This window comes from Rhinolophus sinicus, chromosome 13 (assembly GCF_057876585.1).
Source record: "Rhinolophus sinicus isolate RSI-liver-muscle chromosome 13, RSI-T2T, whole genome shotgun sequence".
Taxonomy (NCBI): Eukaryota; Metazoa; Chordata; class Mammalia; order Chiroptera; family Rhinolophidae; genus Rhinolophus; species Rhinolophus sinicus.
The window spans coordinates 47470565-47496024 of NC_142513.1; the positions used below are offsets into that span (position 1 = coordinate 47470565).

Here is a 25460-nt window from a genome sequence, read left to right on the forward strand (position 1 = left end):
AGGTGCAGTCTGCAAAGGTCTGGAATGGAAGCTGAGCTCTCCACATTCTACCCGTGTGGTATCCCGCCACCGAGGTCAGCTGTGGACTGAGTACCACTGACCATGAAGGTGCTTAGCTGCATTCCAGCATAGGGTAAGCACAGGACCACGGGCTCAACTTGCCTGGGAGGACAAGGAGTGTTATCTACCTTTGTGCTAAGGTCAAACACATTGTCTGTGTCTAGGAATCAGTGAGGGAATCAGTAACATCCTCTCAACCTTCGCTGTCCATATCATTGCTGCACACTCTTCGCTCTGGACAGACCTTTTATATAATGACGATGTGAAAACTAGGGTGACAATTGAATTGAGGACGCTTGCGCAGTGAGCATTTAGATGTGCCACTCACTGCATAAGTACCTGCAAGCTGGAAGAAGGCCTAGGAGTGACTCGGCCCCTCCTCCATTGTATGCGGTAATCGAGGTGCAGCCAGGGGGATCCTCCCACTGCCCTGAACACACCTGCCGAAGCCCTGCACCCTGCAACAGCGAGGACTGGGAACTTCAGTGCCCATGGGGCCGTGTACTCCTAGGTCCTGCTGCACAGAACTGGAGACCTGAGCCTTGGGCTTGGGACGCGGACAGGCAGCATTGCTAAGGCGGTGAGAGGGTTGGCGAGCTGCTGGGCTCGAAATGAAACCGAGACCATGGAGAAAAGGAAACACGCCATAGCCTGGGAGCATCCCATGACAAAGGTGTCTGTTGCAATCCCCATCTGTTCCCACCATCACCATGACAACAGTGCAGGCCTGGACAAGCAACTGGATGTGTTTCTCTCCTGGCCAAACATGCCCCTCTTGTCTTGGTCTTGGGTCAGAATCTACTTTTTAATGTAGCAATTGACAGGAAGAGTAGACAGGAAGTCAGCAAAGATATAGAAGAACTCTACAATACCATCAAACAACAGGGTCCTATCCACCCAACAACAGGGAAACACTCGTGCTTTTCAAGTGCCCATGGAACATTAACCCAAATGGACCATGTCCTGGGTTGTAAATCAAACATGCACAAATTTAAAAGAGCTGAACTCATACAGACTGTTCTCTGATCATAATGGAATGAAACTGGCAATCAATAACACACAACAGGAAAACTTCCAAACACTGGGAAAACAAAAATACACTACTAAATAATCTATGGGTTAAAGAAAAAAAATCTCAAGGGAAATAAAAAATAAATTGAACTGAATGAGAATGAAAACACAACATATCAAAATCTGTGAGACTCAGCTAAAGCAGTGGTGAGAGAGTAACTTCAAGCCCCAAATACTTACTTTAGAAAAGAAGGACAATCTCAAATCAAGAATCTAAGCCCTACTTTAAGAAAGAGAGCAAAATAAACCCAAAGCAAAAAGAAAGGAAATAATAATGATAAAAGAAAAATTCAATGAAATTGGAAACAGAAAAACAATAGAAAAAAGCATTGAAACAAAAAGTTGATACTTCAAAAACATCAACGGAATGAACCTCTAGTGAGATGACAAATAAAAAAGATGGGACAAGTTACCAATATCAGATCTGAATCATGGAATATTACTGTACGTCTTACAGGTATTGAAGGGGTTATAAAGAAATATTATGAATAACTCTACAAATGTAAATTTAACAACCTCAAAGAAATGGACCAATTCCTTGACAAGCACGAACTAACTGACCCAATGTAAAACGGATAACTTTCATGGACTTGTAACTATTAAGGACATTAATTTGTAATGAAAAAACTCCAAAAGAGAAATCTCTTGAACCACAGTGTATCAATGGAGAATTCTATGAAATATTCTCAGAAGAATTAACACAAAGTCTTACATAATCTCCTCCAGAAAACAAAAGATGATGGTGCACTTCCCAACTCATCTCAGGAAGCTAGTATTACCTGATACAAAACCCAAACAGAGACTCTTAGAGAGAGAGAGAAAGAAAAATACAGACCAATGTCCTTCATGAACACAGATACAAAAATCCATAACAAATTATTAGCAAATGTAATTCAGCAATATAAAAGAGTTGTTTTAAAAAACATATATATTAAACATGATGACCAACTGAGGTTTAACCAAGGATGCAAGGCTGGTTCCACACCTGAAAATCAGTCAATCCTATACACCATATGACTAGGTGAAAAAGAAAAAAAAAAAAGGTGATGATGTCATAAAATGGCAGCGTGAGGTGAGCCTCTGGAAATCTCCCCTGGAATTTAAAACAAATTGAACAACTGAAACTCCACAAAAGACTCCCTACACAGCAGACAGGCAAGATGAAGAGGCCCACTACTGAATTCACCTAAAGGTGGGCGAATCGCGCGAGCGGGAAGGAGGGAAGGGAGAAATGCGGAGACGGAGCCGCGCAGGCACAGGACGCAGACCTAGCTCAGTGCTCCGAGCTTGTTGCTTCCTGGAGCTACCGCAGCTGCGGGAGAGGGAAAAACTCGGACTGCTAGGGCTCCGCTTATGGCCCACAGGGCTGAGAGGGCAGCATATAACATGGTTGAACTCAATGCTCACAGCAGAGACCTCGGAGAAAGACTGAGGGAAGAAGGCTGAAAAAGGTGGTTTAAGCCCTTACTGCTGAGCAGAGAATGGAAGCCTTAGGCACTGAGACTAGCTGCCCCCTCCCTACCCTCCCAGAACTCACCCTGCCCCCACCTGCCCGGTACAAGAAGCGGAACAGTAGCAGTGTCAGATCAAAAGAACAGAATATTTGCAGTTCTGAGAACTGTGGTCTGCAGACACAGATTCACAGCCCAACTAGTTCTGGCAAAGGGGAGGGAGCTGTGTAAGCAGGACCGGCTGTGGTGGTGGTCGACACCATTGCTCTGGGCCACCTCTCACAACCCACCATGTCCCTGTCCCCACCTATCTGGGCGGATCCCTGCAGGAGTAAACAGAACTGCCGAAAAACTCGGGCTCTGAATCTGGTGCAGGAAGAGCTTTGAAACTTCAGAAGCTCTCCACATCTCCCCATGAAGGTGGTGCCGTATGACCCAAGTGAACTGTTCACAGAAGAGAAGCCCACCTTCCAGGGAATACCCCACCCCATTGTGTGAGAAGCTAGAATAGTGCAGAGAAAACATAACATTACTGTGTGAGAGAGAATTAAAGGCTGCAATCAGAGTGAAAATAAAACATTCTACCAACACCTACTGGAAAACAAAAGAAAGACCTCTTTCTATCAACCTGTTGCAGAACCCATTCTGGTAGATGTCTAGGAAGAGAAATAATAAATCATCAACTGCCATGAATAACCAAGGCAACAAGACAGCTCAGAAAGAAAGTGAAAAGTCTCCAGAAAATGAAGTTAAAGACATGGAAATCTGTGACTTAAATGGCAGAGAATTCAAGACTGCAGTTGTTAAAAAACTCAATGAGACACAAGAAAAAACAGACAGGCAGTTTAATGAACTCAGAAACACAATCAAAAAACAAAATGAACATTTTACCAAAGAGATTGAAATTTTAAAAAAGAACCAAATAGAATTTCTGGAGATTGAGAACTCAATAAAAGAAATGAAGAATGAAATAGCCAGTTTAGGTAGTAAAGTTGACCAGATGGAGGAAAGAGCCAGTGACACCGAAGATAGAAATCTGGAAATGACAGGGATGGAAGAAGAAAGAGATTTAACACTTAAAAGAAATGAAAGAACTCTACAAGAACTTTCTGACTCCATCAGCAACAGCAATATAAGAATAATGGACATACCGGAAGAAGAAAGACAGAAGGGAACAGAGAATATATTCAAACAAATAGTCGACGAGAACTTCCCAAACTTGTGGAAAGAACCAGATCCTCGAATCCAAGAAGTAAATAGAACACCTAATTACCTCAACCCCAACAGGCCTTCTCCAAGGCACATTGTATTGAAGCTGTCAAAAATTAACGACAAGGAAAGAATTCTCAAGGCAGACAGAGAAAAGAAGATGATAACCTACAAAGGAAAGCCCATTAAATTATCATCAGATTTTTCAGCAGAAACTCTACAAGCCAGGAGGGAGTAGAACCAAATATTCAAACTATTGAAAGAGAGAAATTATGAGTCAAGAATAATATATCCAGCAAAGGTATCTTTTAGATATGAAGGAGGAATAAAGATCTTTTCAGACATAAAGAAGGTGAGGGAATTTTCTAACACACGACCTGCACTACAAGAAATACTTAAGGTGGATATTCGACTAGCATCAGTAGGAATAATTTGTGGCAACCAAAACATAAAAGGAGGGGCAGTAAAGGCCTGAACCACAATATGGGAATGAAGAAAGTAAGCATGCTGAAGAAAAGGGAACTTTCTTTTACATAAGCTTAATGGTAACCACTCAAAAAAATCCAGAACTGAAATATATTATGCAATAAAAAAAGAAACAGAGGGAAAAATCATAGAATACCACTGCACAGAAATAACAGACAATAACACAAAGTCCAAGAAACAATGGAGACACAGTCTCACCAGAAAACCAAAGATAGAATGATAGGAAATCCTCACATATCAATAATCACCCTAAATGTAAATGGACTGAACTCACCAATAAAAAGGCACAGAGCAGCAGATTGGATAAAAAAAAACTAAACCCAACCATATGCTGCCTCCAAGAGACACATCTCAGCTACAAGGACAAATAAGCCTCAAAGTGAAAGACTGAAATTGACACTCCAAGCAAATGGTATCCAGAGAAAATCAGGTGTAGCCATACTGATATCATATGAAACAGACTTCAGGGTAAAAAAGGTAACAAGAGACAAAGATGCACATTTCATAATGATAAAGGAGACTATACAACAAGAAGGCATAACAGTCATCAATATTTATGCCTCCAATCAGGGAGCATTGAATTATACCAAGCAACTACTAAGAGAACTGCAGGGCAAAATGGACCAAAACACAAGTATAGTAGGGCACCTAAATACATCATTGACAGCTATGGATAGATCATCCAACAGAAAATAAATAAATAGCAGCCCTAAATGACACATTGAATGAAATAAATATAATTGACATTTATAGAGCACTTCATTCTAAAACATCAGACTATACATTTTTTTCTAGTGTACACGGAACATTCTCAAGGATGGACCATATATTGGCCCATAAAACTAGCCTCAGCAAATTTGAGAAGACTGAGATCATACCAAGCACATTCTCTGATCACAAGGCTTTGAAATTGGATATCAAAGGCAAAAAGAAAGCAGGAAAAACCACAAATATGTGGAGATTAAACAACATACTTTTAAAGAACGATAAGGTCAAAGAACAAATAACAGGAGAGATCAAAAGATACAGAGAAACAAATGAGAATGAAACTACATCCTACCAAAATTTTGGGGATGCAGCGAAAGCTGTTTTAGCAAGGAAATTTATATCATTACAGGCCTATCAAAAGAAACAAGAAAAATCCCAAATAAATAACCTAATGTTACACCTTAAAGAACTAGAAAGAGGAGAACAAATGAAACCCACGCTAAGCAGAAGGAAATAAAAATCAAAGAACTAAGTGAAATAGAGAAAAAAAAGACAATAGAAAAAATTAATGTGATAAAGAGCAGATTCTTTTAAGAGATTAATAAAATTGACAAACCATTGGCTAGACTAAAATAAAAAAAGACACTAATAAAATCAGAAATGAAAGAGGAGAAGTTATCATGGATGCCACAGAAATACAAAGGATCATCCAAGAAAACAATGAAGGACTATATGCCACCAAATTCAATAACCTAGAAGAAATGGACAAGTTTTTAGAAATATATAGTCTGCCTAGGCTGAAACACGAAGAAGAGGAAAATCTAAATAGACCGATAACCAGTAAGGAAATTGAATCAGTCATCGAAACCTTCCCAAAAGTCCGGGACCAGATGGCTTCCCTAGTAAATTCTACGAAACATTCAAAGAGGATCTAATACCTGTCCTACTCAAACTCTTCCAAAAAATTGAAGAGACAAACTCCTTCATTTTATGATGCCAACATTACTGATACCAAAACCTAAAGAAACTATAGACCAATATCTCTGATGAATAAAGATGCAAAAATCCTAAACAAAATTCTAGCAAATGGAATACAACAATGCATTAAAAAGATTATTCATCACGACCAAGTGGGGTTCATCCCAGGGGCACAAGGATAGTTCAACACACCCAAATCCATCAATGTGATACATCAAATAAGCAAAATAAAGGACAAAAATCATATGATTATATCAATTGATGCAGAAAAAGCATTTGACAAGATACAACATCCATTTATGATGAAAACACTTAATAAAATAGGTATAGAAGGAAAATACCTCAACATAATAAAGGCTATATATGACAAACCCTCAGCTAATCTCGTAATTAACGGTGAAAAACAGAAGCCCTTTGCTCTACGTTCAGGAACACAACAGGGCTGTCCCCTATCACCTCTGCTTTTTAACATAGGGTTGGAAGTCCTCACCAGAGCAATCAGGCAAGAGAAAGATAAAAGGAATCCAAATTGGGAATGAAGAAGTTGAACTGTCACTCTTTGCAGATGACATGATGCTATATATAGAAAACCCTAAAGACTCCCCCAAAAAGCTATTAGAAAAATCAATGAATACAGTAAAGTTGCCGGCTACAAAATCAACGTACAAAAGTCCATTGCATTCCTATATAGTAACAACAACGAAATCTCAGAAAAATAAAAAACAATTCCTTTTGCAATTGCAACAAAAAGAATAAAATACCTAAGAATAAACTTAACCAAGGATGTGAAAGACCTATATGCTGAAAACTATAAGACATTTTTAAAAAGAAATTGAAGAAAACAAAACACAAAGAAATGGAAAGCCATTCTGTGCTCATGGAGTGGAAGAATCAACATAGTTAAAATGGCCATATTACCCAAAGCAATATACAGATTTAATGCAATACCTATCAAAATCCCAATGGCAGTTTTTAAAGAAATAGGACAAAACATCATCAGAATTATTTGGAACCACAAAAGACCCCGAATAGCCAAGGCAATCCTAAGAAAAAAGAACAATGCTGGAGGTATCACACTTCCTGACTTTGGCTTGTACTACAGGGCTACAATAATCAAAACAGCATGGTATTGGCAGAAAAACAGACACATAGACCAAGGGAATAGAATTGAGAACCCAGAAATAAACCCACATAAATATGGACAATTTTTGATAAAGAAGCAAAAAACATACAATGGAGAAAAGACAGCCTCTTCAATAAATGGTGCTGGGAGAATTGGATAGCCATGTGCAAAAGAATGAAACTGGACTGCTATCTGTCACCATGTACCAAAATTAATTCAAAATGGATCAAAGACCTAAGCATAAGACGTGAAACAATAAACTGCATAGAAAAAAACACAGGGACTAAATTTATGGACCTTGGGTTCAAAGAGCATTTTATGAATTTGACTCCAAAGGCAAGGGAAGTAAAAGCTAAAATAAATGAATGGGACTATATCAAACCTAAAAGCTTCTGCACAGCAAAAGAAACCATCGACAAGATAAAGAGGCAACCAACTGAATGGGAGAAGATTTTTGGAAACAGTGCCTCTGATAAGAGGCTAATATCCAAAATACACAAGGAACTCATGAAACTCAACAACAAAAAACAAACAAACAGCCCTATTGAAAAATGGGCAGAGGACCTGAAGAGACATTTCTCCAAAGAGGACATACAAATGGCAAATATACAAATGAAAACATGCACAACATCACTAATCATCAGAGAAATGCAAATAAAAACTACAACGAGATATCACATCACCCCAGTTAGAATGGCTGTCATCAACAAGACAAATAGTAACAAATGTTGGAGAGGCTGTGGAGAAAAAGGAACCCTCATACACTGTTGGTGGGAATGCAGACTGGTGCAGCCGCTATGGAAGGCAGTGTGGAGGTTCCTCAAATAATTAAGAATAGAATTACCATATGACCCAGCAATCCCTCTCTTGGGTGTCTACCAAAAAAAATCTGAAAACATTTATTCATAAAGACATGTGTGCTCCAATGTTCATTGCAGCTTTATTTACAGTGGCGAAGACATGGAAACAACAAAAATGTCCTTCGATAGATGAATGGTATATATACATAATGGAATAGTATTTGGCAGTAAGAAAAGGTGAAATAGGACCATTTGTGACAACATGGATGAATCTTGAGATTATAATGCTAAGCGAAATAAGTCAGACAGAAAGAGAACCATGTGATTTCACTGGCATATAAAACTGAAAACAACAAAAGAACAAGACAAATAAATGAAGGAACAAAAACTCATAGACATAGACAATGGTTCAGGGGTTACCAGAGTGTAAAGGGGGAGGGGGACTGTAGAAGAGGGTAAATGGGGTCTAATATATGGTGATGGAAAGAGAATTGTCTCTGGGTGGTGAACAAACAATGTGAGATACAGATAATGTATTGCAGAATTGTACACCTGAAATCTGTGCAACTTTACTAACAATCATCACCCCAATAAACTTTAATTTAAAAAACAAACAAAAAACAATCACATGATCATATCTATTGATGTGGAAAAAGCGTTTGGCAAAATTCAACACCTATTTGTGATAAAAACTAATTGTCTCATAAAACGAGTGATAATAATGGGAACTTTCTCAGCTTGAGAAAGAACATATACAAAATACCTCTAGCTAACATCACACTTAATGGTGAAGATTGAATGCTTTTCCTCTACGATCTGGAAGAATACAAGGTGTCCACTCCGGCCACTGTTCCATTGAATGTTGGAAGTCTATCCAGTGCAACAAAGCAAGAGATGGAAATAAAGGTCATACAGGTTATAAAGCAAGAACTAAAACTTTCCTTATTTGCAGAAGACATTATGGTGTACATAGAAAATCCCAAGGAACCTATCAAAAGCCAAATAAAACTTCCTAAAACAAATAACTGAGTTCAGCAAATTAGGGGGCACAACATCAAGATATAAAAAGTAATTGTATTTCTGTAGATTAACAATGATCATAAGGAAAAAGGAATTTTAAGATACGGTACCATTTATAATAGCTCCAAAAAAATGAAATACTTAAGGGCAAATCTAACGAAACATATTTAGGATTTACCTAGTAAAAACTGTAAAACAGTATATGTAAGAAATTAAAGATCTAAATAAATGGAAAGACACATCACATTCATAGATTGGAATACTCAATAAAGATATCAATTCTTCATAAGCTGATAGACTTAAGTAAATATTTTTTTGTCAATATAGACAACATAATTCTAAAATTCATACAGAAAAGCAAATGAATCCTAAGAGTTAATTTTAAAAGAGAGGAGCAAAGAGGTTTAATTACTCACCCAGTTTCAAGACTTATTATATAGGTGTAGTAATTAAGACTGTTGGTATTGACACAGTAATAGACAAACAGGTAACTGGAACAAAATAGAGAACCCAGAAATAGCCCACACTAGGTGAGCCAACTGATTTTTGACAAATTTGCAAAAAGCAATTCAACAGAGAAAAGATGGCATTTTCAACAAATAACGATGGAGTAACTGGATATCCATAGGCAACACAACAAAAAAGAACACCTTGATTTTACATAAAAATTAACCCCATTTTTTCTATTCTTTAGATTCCATATATAAATGAGATCATGTGGTATTTGTCTTTCTCCATCTGACTTATTTCACTTAGCATGTTCTCTAGCTGAAGCTGAATACTGAATGTCAACTGTAATTTAATATATATATAGTCACAGGATGTGGAGTACAGCATAGGGAATAGAGTCAATGGAATTTTAATAGCTATATACGATGTCAGAGGGGTAGTAGATTGGGGGAGGGGAGTTATCACTTTGTGAGGGGTGTAAATGTCTAACTAGTATATTATTTTGTACACCTGAAACTAATAAAAAAATAAAAATAACCATAAATAGATAATGAATTAAAATGTAAAACATAAAATTATAAAACTTTTGTAGGAGGACCAAGATGGCAATGAGGTAGGAGCAATTACTGCTGTGGACAACTCAGGGCTGAACAACCAGCTTGTCATGCAGGCACTCAGCTCCTGCTCTCCGCACAAGAACACAGGCTATGGTGAGGCCAAAAAGGAACACCCACGGAGCCATAAGTAGGGGAGTCATATCACTATATTCTCGCTGGCAGCATCCGCCTCTCTGCAATCCGTGCTCCGCCACTTGCAGGCTCAGCCACCATCTTCTTGCTAGGGCCCCATTTTCTAGCAGCAATCTCTGCTTGCTAGTGTAACCACAGCCATTATATTAGTGGCCAATGGCTCACTGGTTACAGCTGACAGCCAACTAGCCACAGCTGATGTCCATCCAATCACAGTCGATGGCCATTTACTACCCGAGCCAGCACCTTTCTATGTGAGGCTGAGAGCCTGGAAACTGCTTTCTGGGGCTCTGTCCCCAAAGGGGTATAGATGTAAGAAACGTCTAAACCCATAGACAATTTTTATGAGTTTATCTGAGCCAAACTGATGACATGTTGGGGAGCAAGACCTCAAATGCTCCAGAAAATGACAGCTTGCAGTTTCTTTTATGCATTTGAGAGTACGGCGAAAACTTGAGAAGGTGACGTGGAGGTGCGTAAGCAAGGCAGGGATGGATTGCAGGACAGTTAACATGATTCTGTGCTCTCTTGAGGGTTGACACCCCCTTAGAGGGGTGTTACTTCTGGCATTTTGTGGGGACAGAGTCGCAGAGAGGAGTTTCCAGGCTCTCGGCCTCACGTGGCAAGGTGCTGGCTCAGGTAGTAAATGGCCATCAACTGTGATTGGATGGCCATCAGCTGTGGCTAGTTGGCCGTCAGCTGTAGTCAGTGAGCCATTGGCCACTAATATAACTGCTGTGGCTACGCTAGCAAGCAGAGCTTGCTGCTAGAAAATGGGGTCCTAGCAAGAAGATGGTGGCTGAGCCTGCAAGTGGCGGAGCACGGATTGCAGAGAGGCGGATCCTGCCAGCGAGAATATAGTGATATGACTCCCCTACTTATGGCTCCGTGGGTGTTCCTTTTTGGCCTCACCATGTCCTGCATTCTTATGTGGGGAGCGGGACCAGAGACCCCGCAGGCCGCCCCGCATGACACATGGCACAGCGAGCAGTGTACAGTGCCGGCCAAAGCTCTCCGAAGGATGGTGGAGCAGTTTGTAAGTATGAACGCTCAGTCTCAGGAAGACCAGGAGGAGCAGCTGCCAGAGAGCTGGACCCCCGTGGAGGGGTGGGAGGACATGGACGGTTCCCCAACCAACCGGAGAAAGCGAAGGTCATTGTGGCCCTGTGAGCTGGGAAGTGCTTACTGAGGCAGCCCGGATGCGGGACTTGTAGTCCCAGAAGGAAAGGCTTGCTGAGTCCTCCGTGGGAGCTGAGAGTGAGGTCAGGGTCATCCTTCACCCCCAGGACAGCCCTGGCGAATGACTATGGACTATGGGGAATTGCCTTCCATCCCTAATTTAATGGACAGCTTGACTGTTTGGGAACATACCACCATGTAGTGGAACTGGGGGATGTTTGCTTTTGTGTCTTGACCGGCCGCCATCGAGAATATGTAAGCACCTTGACTGTGAGCCGCTGTTGTTCCAGCAGGGTACTGAGAGGTCCAGAGAGAGTGGCAGTGCCCTGAGAGCCCTGGCTGTGTCCAGGAAGTCTGGCTGTGCCCAGAGAGAGTGGCAGTGCCCTGAGAAATCCTGGCTGTGTCCGGGAAGACAGGTGGTACCCTAAGAAGCCCAGGAAGTCTGGCTGTGCCCAGAAGGACTGGTGGTGCCCTGAGAAACCCTGGCTGTGTCCGGGAAGACTGGTGGTACCCCAAGAAGCCCAGGAAGTCTGGCCGTGCCCAGAAGGATTGGTGGTGCCCTGAGAAACCCTGGCTGTGCCCACAGAGCCTAGCTGTATCCAGGATATTGCATTCACCTCCAGGCTCCTCGCACAGGGCCCCTCGTGGAAGACGCTTGTTACGTAGATTGTGAGGCGAGAACTTGTAGGGGTGGAGTGTGGTGACAGGGCCCCAAAGAGCAGTTTCCAGGTTCTCGGCCTCACATAGACAGGTGTTGGCTCAGGTAGTAAATGGCCATTGACTGTGATTGGATGGCCATTAGCTGTGGCTAGTTGGCCGTCAGCTGTAATCAGTGAGCCATTGGCCACTAATATAACTGCTGTGGCTACACTAGCAAGCAGACATTGCTGCTAGAAAATGGGGGCCTAGCAAGAAGATGGTGGCTGAGCCTGCAAGCAGCGTAACGCGGATTGCAGAGAGGCGGATGCTGCCAGCGAGAATATAGTGATATGACCCCCCTACATATGGCTCCGTGGGTGTTCCTTTTTGGCCTCACCATGTCCTGAGTTCTTATGTGGGGAGCGGGAACAGAGACCCCGCCGGACGCCCCCCACGACAACCCCTCATCCAGATAGGGCAGCGGGAGCGCCACCCGGGGCTTCGGCCTACCTGCGGGGTTGCGGTGGTGCATTCACAGCTCGGGGCCTGTAGCCTTGGCCTGGGAACACCAGGGGCACCCAGGGACCGCAGGGCGGCGCCAGAGGCACTCCCAGCAGGCAGTGCGCGGGCGCCCAGAGCTCATGCTCCACGCGGGCTCGCTCCACGCTTTCCCCACAACCACCCGGCACTTAGAGGCAGCCCAGAGGCCGTTTCTACATGGACTGCTTTCTCTATAACAAAACGGAGAGAACCTGCATAGAGAAGACTGCGGAGCTCTGGAGCTCTCTGGGGGCCTCGGGAATTCTCAGGTTCTCTGGTGGGGGGGGGCGGTCAGAGGGCCCAGTGAGCGCCACTGTTTACCTCCCTTCCACCTCTGTAGGGTGGGACATAGGGTGGGACAGGACTCTAACCCCGGAGCTTGGCCTGCCTGCAAGGTCACTGCAGTGTAAGTCCCAGCCACAGCCATCATAAAGGAAATAAAAGGCATCCAAATGGGAAATGAAGAAGTAAAACTCTCATTTGCAGATGACATGATACTAAAGAGGCCATCCAAAAACTATTAGAACTAATAAATGACTTCAGTAGAGCTGCAGGAAACAATACACAGAAGTCTGTTGCGTTTCCATACACCAATAATGAATGATCAAAGAAGAAATTAAGAAAACAATCCCATTCACAATTGCATCAAAAGCATAAAATACCTGGCAAAAATTTAACCAGAGGTGAAAGACCTGTAGTGTGGAGACTATGAGATGTTAAAAAAATTGAACAAGATACAAATAAATGGAAGGATATACCTTGCTCATGGATTAGAAAGATTAATATTACACACAATGTGAAATATAGATAATGTATTACAGAATTATACACCTGAAATCTATGTAACTTTACTAATAATTGTCACCCCAATAAACTTTAAAGAAAAAGATTAATATTGTTAAAATACTGTCTTACGACCTAAACTAATATACAAATTCAATGTAATGTCTACTAAAATACCAATAGCATTCTTCTCAGAACACCTATTCTAAAATTTATATGGAACAACAACAGACCCCACATAGCAAAATAAATCTTGAGAAAGAACAAAGTGGGAGGTATCACACTCCCTAATATCAAACTATACTACAAAACTACAATAATCAAAACAGCATGGTACTAACACAAAAACAGATATATAGATCAATGGAATAGAATAGAGAGCCCAGAAATAAACCCTCTTTATATGGTCAATTAATCGATGAAAAAGGAGGTGAGGAAATACAGTAGGGTAAAGACAGTCTCTTCAATAAGTGGTGTTGGCAAAACTGAACAGATACATGCAAAAAAATGAAAGTGGACCACTTCCTTACACCATATACAAAAAATAGACTCAAAATGAATTAAAGGCTTACATGTAAGTCCTGAAACCATAAAACTCCTAGAAGAAAACATAGGTAGTAAACTCTTTGCCATCTCTCTTAGCAATATCTTTTTGGATATGTCTCCCTGGGCAAGGAAAACAAAAGAAAAAATAAACAAATGGGACTACATCAAATTTAAAAGTTTTTACAGAGCGAAGGAAACCATCATCAAAATGAAAAGACAACCTGGGAGAAGATATTTGCAAATGATACATCTGATAAAGGGTTAATATGAAAATATATAAAGAACTCACACACCAACTTAACACCAAAAAACAAACAATCCAATTAAAAAATGGGCAGAGGACCTGAATAGACATTTCTCCAAAAAGGACATACAGATGGCCGATAGACATATGAAAAGATGTTCAATGTCACTAATCATCAGGGAAATGTAAATTAAAACCACAATGAGATGCCACCTCACATCTGTCAGAATGGCCATCATCAATAAATCAACAAACAACAAGTGCTAGGGAGGATGTGGAGTAAAGGGAGCCCTTGTGCACTGTTGGTAGGAGTGTAAATTGGTGCAGCCACTATGGAAAACAGTATGGAGGGTCCTCAAAAATCTAACTCTAGAACTACCATATGACCCATCAATTCCACTTCTGGGTATTTAGCTGAAGAAAATAAAAACACTAACTCAGAAAGATATCTGCACTGCTATGTTCACTGCAGCATTACTAATAATAGCTAAGATATGGAAATAACCTAAGTGTCTAGCAATAGATGATTGGATAAAGAAGATGGGGTATATATACACAATGGAATATTATTCAGCAATAAAAAACGACTGAAATCTTGCCATTTGTGACAACAGAGGTGGACCTAGAGGGTACTGTGCTAAGTGAAATAAGTCAGACAGAGAAAGACAAATACTGTGTGATCTCACTTATATGTGGAATCTGAAAAAAAAAACACAAATGGATAAACAAAACAGAGACAGATCCATAGATATAGAGAACAAGCTGATGGTTGCCAAAGGGCAGGGGGTAGGAGGATGGGAAATAAATAAACAAGCAAACAAATAAATAATAAATAAAAATAAAATTACTCTCAAAAAACTATAAAACTTTTCGAAGAAGACAAAGGAAGAAATCTTATGGAACTAGGGCTTCATAGAGAGTTCTTAGACAGTACTTCAAAACCATGTTTCATAAAAGAAAAAAGGTCAATAAACTGGACTTCATCAATATTAAAAACTTTTCTTCTGTGAAAGAGCCTGTTAAAAGGATGAATGGATAAGCTACAGACTGAGAGAAAACAATCTGCAAACTATATCTGGGAAAGGAATGAACTCTTAATATACAAATGAAGAATGCTTAATATACAACAGAAGAAGACCCCAAAACAACCAATTGGTCCACTGGCAAGTAATATGAAGAGACATTTCAGTGAAGAGGATATGTTTGTGGTAAATAAGCATAGAAAGAGTTCACTATCACTGACCATTAGGGAAACACAATAAGAACCACATGAGGAATCAGCCTATCAGATACATACCTGTTCGATCAGTTAAAATTAAAAAAAAAAAAAAAAAATAGTGACAATACCAATTGCTGGTGAAGATACAGAGAAATTGGATTTCCTATATGTGGCTGATGAGAATAGAAACATGGTAGGGCAATTTTGGAAAAGAGTTTGACAGTTTCCTATAAAAAAAAACCAAAAAACAAAGAAGCATTCACCATACAACCTAGCAATCCTGCTCCTGGGCATTTTATCCCAGAGAATAAAATCAAATGTGCAAACAAAAGTCTGTATACAAATGCGCATAGTCATTTTAATTGTAATGGACAGAAACTAGAAACCACCAAAATGTTCCTCAGTTGGTGAATGAAGAAACCGGGTTCCACCTGCAGCCTGGAATATGACTCCCCAACAAGGAAGAGCAAACGATCGACACACAATCTGAATGGATCCCAGAGTCATTTTGCTGAGGGAAGAAAAGCCAGTCTCAAAAGATCACATGCTGAATGACTTCATGTATGTGACATTCTTGAAATGACAAAAACATGGCCATGGAAAACAAATCAGTGGCTGACAGGGGTTAGGGGTTTTGGAGAGAAGAGGGTGTGGCTATAAAGGGAAGTAGGACGGGGTCTGGATGGTGATTGCAGGGGTCCTTACACAAATCTGTGACAAGGTGACATAGAACCCTGCACACGCATTGCACCAGCATCATCCTCCTGGGTTTGATATCACACTATAGTCCTGAACTGTGTGACGTGTACTGTCTTTGCAACTTCCTGTGACTTTATAATGGTTTAAAAATAAAAACTTAAAACTACCTCATCACAGTATATTTTCTATTGGAATAACAAGCATCAACACTCACTCCCAATGTCCGGCCTCAGCTTTTTGTCATATTCTCTCAGCAGCTTGTTGAGAATAAGAGTCACGTCGGTGTCTTGGGACTTGGGAGCCAGGACCCACTTCTGGTTTGACGACGTGTCTTCATAGTCATCCTCCTCCACCTTTCTGGACCTGTAATTACGGCACAAGGTGTGAGTGTAAGATGCAGCAATTGCTCCAGAAAGTACGTTAAATACGGCCCATGCAGGGGCTGCTGAAATAGGTAGCAGGTCCCCAGGACCCTAATCCCAACCAGTGGATTCTCTCTCAAATTCAAGAATAAAATGAGACATAATAAGGAAAGGTTCATTAGGGAGAATGCTTAACATGGCATCATGTTTTCATAGAATGCCAGGAAATGAGTCCACTTCCAAGGGAAACTGCAGCCACGGTGATAAGTAAATCAATGCCAGACGACCAACCAGTAGGCAGCCTTCCAGGTCCACCTGGAGAACAGCTGCAGGTCAAGGTGCAAACATTCCAGATGTTGTGAGATGGTGAGTTTATGGGCCACGGCCACCCCCCCCCCCACTACCAAGACCACCTTTCAGTTGAAGGTGAGAGTAGCATTTGACAGAATGCACTCGTGCACGCATAGTGGAGTCTGACCTGTGTACTTCTTGTGGAGAGTAAACTCTTTGGTCGAGGCACACGTGGCACATTATGAGGTGGTCTGCTTTGCCAGCACTCGTTTGGGGTGTCAAGGTGCAGAGACGTTGGTTGGTGAACACCTGCTGGCAATTTATAGCCCCCCCCAACACACACTTGTACAGCAGCCTACTTCAGACATTAAAAATTAAAATCTTTCTCATATCTCTTCACCATTTTGGCCCCTTAATAAATGGGTCCAAATGAATACTTGAGCATTTCCGGGTTTGTTTTGTGCAGGGCTGAGCATGACAGTGGCCTCTTCTGGGCAATACACGCTGACAGCAGCACCTGAATGGAGAGGCCTCAAAATGACAAGCGAGCTTTCTAGTGAGTGAGGCTGTCTCAACAACAGCTGTTCAGACTTGAAGAGTGGAGGGTGCTCTTGTGCCCTAAAGCAGCACGTCAGTGGACTGTCACTGGCCAGGGCAAGGAAGCTTGTAAAACAAACAAACTCCTTCCGGAGTCAGGGTCCGTGGGCGTGCCTCATGACTGTTTCTAACGGCTAGGTATGAGCTCACTTCTTTTCAGCTTCCCTGACTGGAGCCAAATGTTACCGGCTCAGGGCAGCTGTGCTCTGGGTCGTATGTTTTCTTTAAGTTAACTTTGGGAATTTTCTCAATGATCTATAATGAACATGAAATGAATGAAAAGAATAAACTTTTTAAAGATCATCACCTCTACTTAAAGGCTCCAGAATCACATGTGTACGTATATCTATATATCATACATCACGTTTTATAACCACTTGTGTAATCATATATGGGTCACATATTATGTACATGAGTCTTGTTATGAGTGCTAACGAGCCTTGACAGAGACTAGTGCAGTGTCAGTCTAGACCTGGGTGACTGTACACACGTATGTGACATTTTGGTAATGCGTGTATGGCATATGTTTAGCAGACTGAGTTCACTTAAGTTTTCCCTAGGCAGATCTTAAAGTGTAATTCTATTTCTTGAATATTTATTGGCTAGAAGGATAAAATAAGTCATCCATAGGAACTATAAGCTGCCATGGATTTTTATTCACACAGAACACTCACCATCAATAGGAACCGATCAAATTTGGGACACATATTCAATAAGTGAAATGCTACATTTCATTATTTGTATAACTAAACTTTTACAAATAGCACTATAGATTTTTAAATGCCACTGTAAGATATTTTCTTTAATCAGGAATATTGCCAGAAATGTTAATTTTATCATTTTGAAAGAAAACAAGTAGGTTGAAACAGGTTGGGTAGGGCATGGGTGGCTGGGAGCCAGCCATCCGTTGCCCACAGGACCTGGCAATTCATTCTGTAGCAAAGCTGTTGGGAGGTGCACAGAGGGGCAGTTGACCTTGGCCAAACCACATACAACATTCCTAAGACAGTTGCAAGTCGGCCCCAGAGCTTTCCTCTCTCCCTCGGGGCTGGCTGTCTCCTCCCTTCCCCCTCACCCTTCTCCCTCACCCTTTTTCTTTCTCCCCTCCCCCCCACCCAAGGGCAGCTCACCAGCACAGGCTGGATGAAGCTGTCCCTGCTACTGCCCAGTAGTCACTGGGACACAGACTGAGCACAGCGACACGTCTTCCTCAACTCTCTGTGCACAGCCTTGGCTTCCGAAAAGCGCTTTGAGCTACTTCAGTAACAAGTATTGAAATGAGCCTAATTCTCCCTCTAGTGGTGATGGAGGGTTTTCCTGAAATTGCATAAGCTTCTTCCTAAGAGGGGGACACAGGAAGGAAAAGCAGCAATATTCCCTCTAGCGCCTTCAGGAGGTAAAGGGACCCTGGGCTGTGGGGCTGAGGGGTGGAGGGGCGGGCAGTGCTCAGGGATGCTCCCGGTGCCTCAGCAGCACACACTGGGCTACCTGATCCTGAGCCCACATCAGTTTGCTGCAGGATGTCAGAGAATGAAGCAGAAGCCTCGCCGTGCTAGTGCCAGAACGCTGGCCCCACAGGGAAATCCGCGCTTTGATGAAAACCAGTGTCACCTCAGGGGACCCATGGAATGTGAATAAAACAGAAACGCTCTGTTTCTCTAAATTCCAGTGGGTTATATATAATCTTCATGAGCATTTTGTTTTTAGGATTGTTGGCTCTGGAATCCCGTCACTGCAATTAGCCTTTCCTTAAAAACAAACTGGCAATGGCATTGTCAGCAACTGCTCAGCCCTCAGATGTCATTTCCATTTCTTGCACTTTCTCTTCTAACAGAGAGACAAGGGTGAAGCCTGAGGTCCTGTCAGCATCACCAGGAGCTCCCACACCTTGCAGAGCAGCTACGCACCTTCCTTCCTGGTACCCGCGGCCCCGGTGTGACTTGTGCGTTTCAATGGACAGTAAATTCACCCGTGGGTGTCAGAATAGGGCACTTCCTCCAGGGAGCTGCTGAGCTTGCACCATAGAGCACAACTGTCACAACCGTTCCCAGGCCGTCCAACACCAGGGAGGCATTCCGGTGCAAATGAGAACGCGCTCAGCATTGATGACAGCTTTGAAAGATGACACTGGATGTCAGGTTATTTTACCCATCTGGAAAACCCATTCAAACAACAAAGACACGTTCAAAAGAGAGGTGGACAGCAATAAAACCAGTTTAAAATTTGGATTTTTTCCAAAGGCTATACAACCTCTACTGTGAAGGCCATGGTCCCACTCCAGATATAGTAGAAGGTATTATGGTCATTACATCTGCTTTGCTGGGATGGAAGGTGTAGGATCACGGGAGCCTCTGTGTGTGTGTGTGTGTGTGTGTGTGTGTGTGTGTGTGTGTGTGTGACAATGCCTGGGAACCCCACGATGGTGTCTTCCTACTCATCACATAAACAACAACGGGCACTCTTCCCTGTAGCACGTCAGGTATCTGTGGGGCTAAACAGTTGATTACCTAACCCTGAACTGCAGTTCGCGTCATCCAGTTGGTGGCAACAGAAAGGTCATGTAGACATGACTTCAGATCGTGTAATACAACTTCAGACCTCCTCGTTTTGCCGGCTGCCGTCTGCTGGTCTGTCTGCCTCGAAAGGGAGATGATCCAGGCAGAACCCACCTCAGACAGTGCAGCCCCATTTCCTGCCAGCTCTGTCCTTACGCAGGAAGAAACTTCAGTGGAAAGGCCAAGGAAAGCCCTGCCTGGTAGAGAGCGCTGCCTGTGGGTCACCAGTGGTGTCTGCTGTCCCTCGTCCACCCTCTGCCTATCACTCTCAACTTTTACAGAGGGCAAGTGCTAGGAAAGGGATGGCCAGGCTTTCTTCCTCAAGGACAAACACCCCTATTGAAGGTGGGGAGTAAGAATTGGGGGCTCCCTCACATCTTGGAGGGTTTGTTCGTGTGCCTCCCTGGATCCTTCTGACTTCACAACATGAACAAAATGTGGGACCTCGGGCATTGCCTGCTGATACCTCTCAGGCTCCCAGATGGGGGTAATGAACAAGTGTCAAGAGGGACCTGAGATTTGGGGTGGGGGTGGGGGTGGGGGAAGAGGCAGGGAGCTGCTCTGATTTCCAAAGCATAGGGCAGTGTGCAGTCTTTGGGCCAGAGGCAGAATTTGAGAAACCAAATCCAGAATCTCCAGTCATATTTACAGCTGCAGGGTTTAACCCTTCAGGTCCCGCTGGCTTTCCATGGTCACCAGCCACCTTCATCCCCTCCTGGAGCATCTGTAAGCTCCCATTAGCTGGCTAGTGTTCTGGCTGAGGTTAAAGGCACTTATGGTGACACAATTTCTTAGGTTACCAGGCAGAAGCCTTTGCTAGCTCTATGGGGGTAGGTGTGTGTGCATTCAGTGTGGAAAAGTGGCTCATCTACGTGTGTGTGTGTCTGTGTGTGTGCAGGACCTCGGAGGGAAGTCCTCTCTGAGAGGCAGGGCTCTCAGCGGCCACCTGGCCCCCTCCTGGCCCAGCCTCCAGCCTGGATGCTCTCCCCAGTCTGATCCCAACTGGGCAGCTAGGAAATCAGGACTCCTGGGTCCTGGAAAATTTCAGAGCAATGGCAAATGATACAGAATGCCAGCGTGTATGTGCGTGTGTGTGTGTGTGTGTGTGTGTGTGTGTGTGTGTGTGTGTGTGTGACCCTGCAACACTTGAGGTGGGGGTAAGGGGTAGATAAGGACGTAGACACCTCTGGTCCCTTATGATTTTGGCTTTCAAAACCCCTTCAAACCTCCAGATCCTAAAAAGCTGCAGGAGAAAAGCCCATCAATCCCAGTTCCCACGTTCCGGCTGCAGGGAAGGCTGCAGCCGCCCAGCCTGGGGGGCAGAGGGCCGAGTCCAGGGTGGGACAGGGCTGGGTGCAGCTCGCTTCCCTCGTCCTCCCTTCCCCTGCACCCTCCCTCCCCCCGCAGCCCAGCCGACGGCGGCGCGCCAGGGACCCCGGGCCAGGACAGCGCCCCCCGCCGCCCTCCCGCCTGCGCGGAGCCTCGGAGATGCGGAGCCCGGGTGCCACTTACCGCGCGTGCAAGCCGGACAGCAGGCCGAGGAGCAGCAGCAGCTCGGGGGCCATGTCGCCGCGGGGCTCCGGGTGCGGGTCCGAGGCCTCCGCCGGCTCCGATGCCGCTGATTGCGGCTCGACTCGGGCGCCCGGCCGCCGGCGGGACAGGCGTGGACTCGGGCGGCGTCGGGTCTGCGCGCTCCCCGCCGGGTCCGCGCCGCCGGGTGGCTGGCGGGAGCGGGTGGCGCGAGCGGTCCCGGCCCCGCAGCCCGCCCGCCGCCCGCCGCCGGTGCCCGGGCGGGGCTCTGCGCGCCGTGTCGGCCCCGCGCGCTCCGAGGCGGGGGCAGCGAGGCGGCCGTTGGGTGGCAGCGCCTCCGAGGCGGTCCCCGCGGGAGGAGTTTCCCCAGTTACACGCGTGACCACGCGCGAGGGAAGAAAGCGAGTCGGAGTGGACTGCGGGTCGGAGGCCGGGAAGGGGGCGGGCCCCGCGGGGGCGGAGAGGCTTGGGGATCCCGCAGGGAGCCGGAGGTAGGGCCCCCACTTCCTCCTGTCATTTCTCCAGCGCATCCGGACCTCCTGTTGCCCGCGCCACCAGGAGCGCCACGTGTAGGTAGGCCACAGCCTCGGAGTGACACGCTCTGCTGACAGCAGCCCTTCCAGGCACACGTCGTGCTCAGTCGCCTGCCCTCCTCCTACGGAGGAAAAGTGTTTCGCTGGGGAGTATTTGGGGAAAAGCACCCCCTTCCCACGGAAAACACGGACTAACACATCCCAACAAGCAGTCGCGGTGGGAAGGAATGCGAAAGGCAGGAGAGAAAGACCTGAAGCCAAAAGCGACAGGCGCTCTGTTCGGGCCACAGACAGCACTTTAGTCAATGTGCCTTCATATTCCGAAGAGGACATTTTTCATTTATGTTTCCGTTTGTGATAATCACTCAGAAAGCTTGTCGGTCACCATATCAATATTCCAATATTAGCATAGCTTGGAATAAATCCACGAAGACGTTTGCTTTTCTGTTGAAAAAAAAAAAAAGTAGTTCTTAGAAAGTACTCTATATTTTGAACTACGATTCAGAGTTAGGAAACAGTGTGATAACTGTGTCTTTAATATGGTTAAATATCTTTGTTCATAAAATATATGGAAGAGTAAACTGAACGTTGTTTGGTGCTTTCCTCCTTATTCTTGGGTTCATCAACATGAAGGTGGTCATGAAGTGAAGTTGATGATGATGGTATCTTTTCTTAAAAAAAAAAAAAACGATGGCGCTGTTGCCTCCTTGGGGTTTCCATCTCCTGTCTCTGTGTGGTCACTCCTGCTCCTGCGTCTCAGGGCTCCTCCTGGCGTCCTCCTCTGCCTTCCACGTCTCTCTGACTCAGGTTTTGTCTTCTGAGAAGACTGGAACGTTCCTGCATCTGCCACCTCCAGCACCTTCACCACTTCTTCCAGCTTCGGGGCACTATGAACCTTTGTCATACTCTGCCCTAATCTCTAATTTTCTCCATCACACAACTGAGCACTTTAAAAATCACAGATAATGATTTGTTAATTGCTTGTACAAACATATCAAGTCTCCACATAGGTGTTAAGTGTGCTGTGGGGGGGGGGGAGCAAGTAAAAAGAAACAATTCATTTGTGCCTCGATTTTTAACAGAGTCATAGGAACATAGGTAAACATAACAATGAGATCAAGTGATAACATAATAGGCATCCAGGACTCAGGTGAAGGTTTTACACAGATTAACTCATTTTAATACTCGTAGCATTATTACTATTTTAAAGATGGAGAAAAGGCACAGAGAAGTTAAGTGATTTCCCTAAGTTCACACAGCTAGGAGCTTGAGCTCTGCTAGTTAAAACCAAGCAGTCGATTCTACCATGGCAATCTTAATCATTACGCCATACCTCTCACATGAGCAGGAGCTCAGGAAGCATTTGCTGCTTGCTTCTTGGAGCAAAGTTTGAAACTCCTTGCTGTATTTGTTATTATTTGAGCGTGAGTACAAATGCTCAGAAGTTGTTTATAATAAAAACAGGCTGATATTTGAATGGTTTTGTATATTACCAGCATAATGAGAAGTGTCCTGTGAAGTTTTTACAATTCAACCAGTGGAAAAGAAAATGTGGTGTTCTTTTTACATCCCTGTATAGTTTATGCCTTTCCTTCTTGCATGTGTTCAATGTGTTGTTATTACGAATTAATGCAGCATGACGTCGTCTGGCGTTTGCAATGCTTTGCTCCATTTATTGGACTGAGTGGGTCAGCTCGGTAGACTTGAACCTTTTAGCTTGAAAAGCCCCCCTTTCCATGTTGAGTTCTGGAACAAGATTTTCTTTTCTTTTCTTTCCTCTCCTCTCCTCTCCTCTCCTCTCCTCTCCTCTCCTCTCCTCTCCTCTCCTCTCCTCTCCTCTCCTCTCCTCTCATCTCTTCCTCTTCTTTTAAGCTAAATGAGTTTAGAGGAAGGGAAAATCCAAAGCAAGCTTTCTAGACGTAAGTGTGAAAGCAAAATGCAAGGTCAAGAATCTAGAATCTTCAAAGGGCAGGCTTTTAGGGTTTAATTTTCCTTCTTTGCTCAGCTATACCTGTGGGGGAGGTGGGAGGGGGGAGGAGAGGAAGAAAGGAGGGAGGAGGGAGGGAGGGAGGGAGAGAGGGGAGAGAGGGAGCGGGGTGCTTTACGGAGCATGCGCACTGCTTACTCTCCGCTCCATCTTCAGCACCAGAGAAGCTGACAGTTCCACGTGGGCGCGCGGGATTTGCATCCCATTCCCCAAGTTTGTAGGCAAAGAAAGGGAAATAAGTAACATAAGAGGAAAGGGTTCGGGACTGATCCTGGCAACCTAAGCACGTTCATCCCTGTAGATACCGCCCACCCTCCAGCCACGCGAGCTGTCAGTCACGGTCTGGGAGCCCCCCCGCCACTGTGCAGCCGGTGGGCTGAGTGCACCTGAGCGGGAAGAACCAGAGCGGACGCCGAGACCCGAGGCTTCTTGGAGAAATACCTGAGGTTTCCTTTCCTGTCTCCGCTTCACCTCTTGCAGCCACTGCATCCCTTAACCTATATCCCTTATTGCTTCTGGGTTTTGTAACATCTGTCCAACTGTCAAAATTACACTTCTCTATTAATGATATGTTCTATTTTTTAAAAATTAAATTAAATTAAAACTTTCCCTCAACTTTGAAAAAAATTGTCAAGGGATAACACACACACACACACCAAAATGCACTCATCGTCCAGGCGCGGCTCAGTGAGTTTTTACACGTGTATCCACCGGGGACGTACAAGGATAGCCTGTGGGCACCATTCAGAAGATACAGAACATTTTCCCCGGGGCCCCTCCCAGTCAACCCGACCCAAAGGAACAGCCATTCTGTTTTCTGTCACAATAGACTTGTTTTGCCTGCTCTTGCATCTCACATAGAAAAATATAGTATTTTCTATTTAACCTCTGGTTCATTTCACCGAGTATAATGTCTGCTAAATGGAGCCATTATTTGTGATTTTTTTATTGCTGCACGTGGCATTTCATGGTTATTTAATAAACCCCACATTCCTTAGCGGACATGTTTTTTGGTGCTCCATTCTCTTGCTTATCTGGCTAAAAACGGAATTTGTAGATCACAGGGAAGGCATATGTTCAGTGATGATGAATATTACTAAAGAGATTTCCTAAGTGCTTGTATCAACTTATCACCCACTGGCTAGGTGCCTTCCACACACAGCCTCAGTGAAATGCAGCCTTGCCATTCTCTTCCATTAGACTCATCCTGATGTATCATTCTGGTTTTACTCACTGGGCTCCTCTCAAATTCTTACCAGCCCCTGGAGTGTTTTCTTTTATGAAGTGTCACCCAAGACTTCTGCCCATTTTTAGACTAGCCTGTAGTTTTAGTAGAAGTTCATTTTTGTTTGTAGAAGAAACTCATTACCTGTTTTTGATATGCGTCATTTAATGTGTGCATGTATGTGTGCATATGTGTATGCATGCACACGTGTGTGTGTGTTGAATATCTTCCCTCAGTTAGTGGTCTGCCTGTATATTTTCCGAATAGTGTATTATGAACATTATTGCCTCGCATCCTATTTAATAAATCATTGACTATCCAGACGTTGTAAAGATAATCTATGTTTTCACCTAAAAGCTATAGAAGAAAACCCTTCTTTTAAGTCTAGATTTCATTGCTAATTAATTTTAGTATATGATTTTGCTT

The 25460-nt window shown here is 43.8% G+C and overlaps 1 protein-coding gene across 1 annotated transcript in view; it reads right to left on the reverse strand.

The window, feature by feature from the left end:
* GABRG3 (gamma-aminobutyric acid type A receptor subunit gamma3) overlaps positions 1-21864 on the reverse strand; it is a 314126-nt gene extending 292262 nt beyond the window's left edge. The window contains exons 1-2 of the mRNA XM_074317596.2: positions 21272-21864; positions 16169-16317 (exon numbers count right to left, since the gene is read on the reverse strand). Coding sequence (XP_074173697.1) covers positions 16169-16317; positions 21272-21819 — 697 coding nt within the window. The 5' untranslated portion in view covers positions 21820-21864. The remainder of the gene's footprint in view (positions 1-16168; positions 16318-21271) is intronic.
* Positions 21865-25460: the final 3596 nt, after the last annotated feature.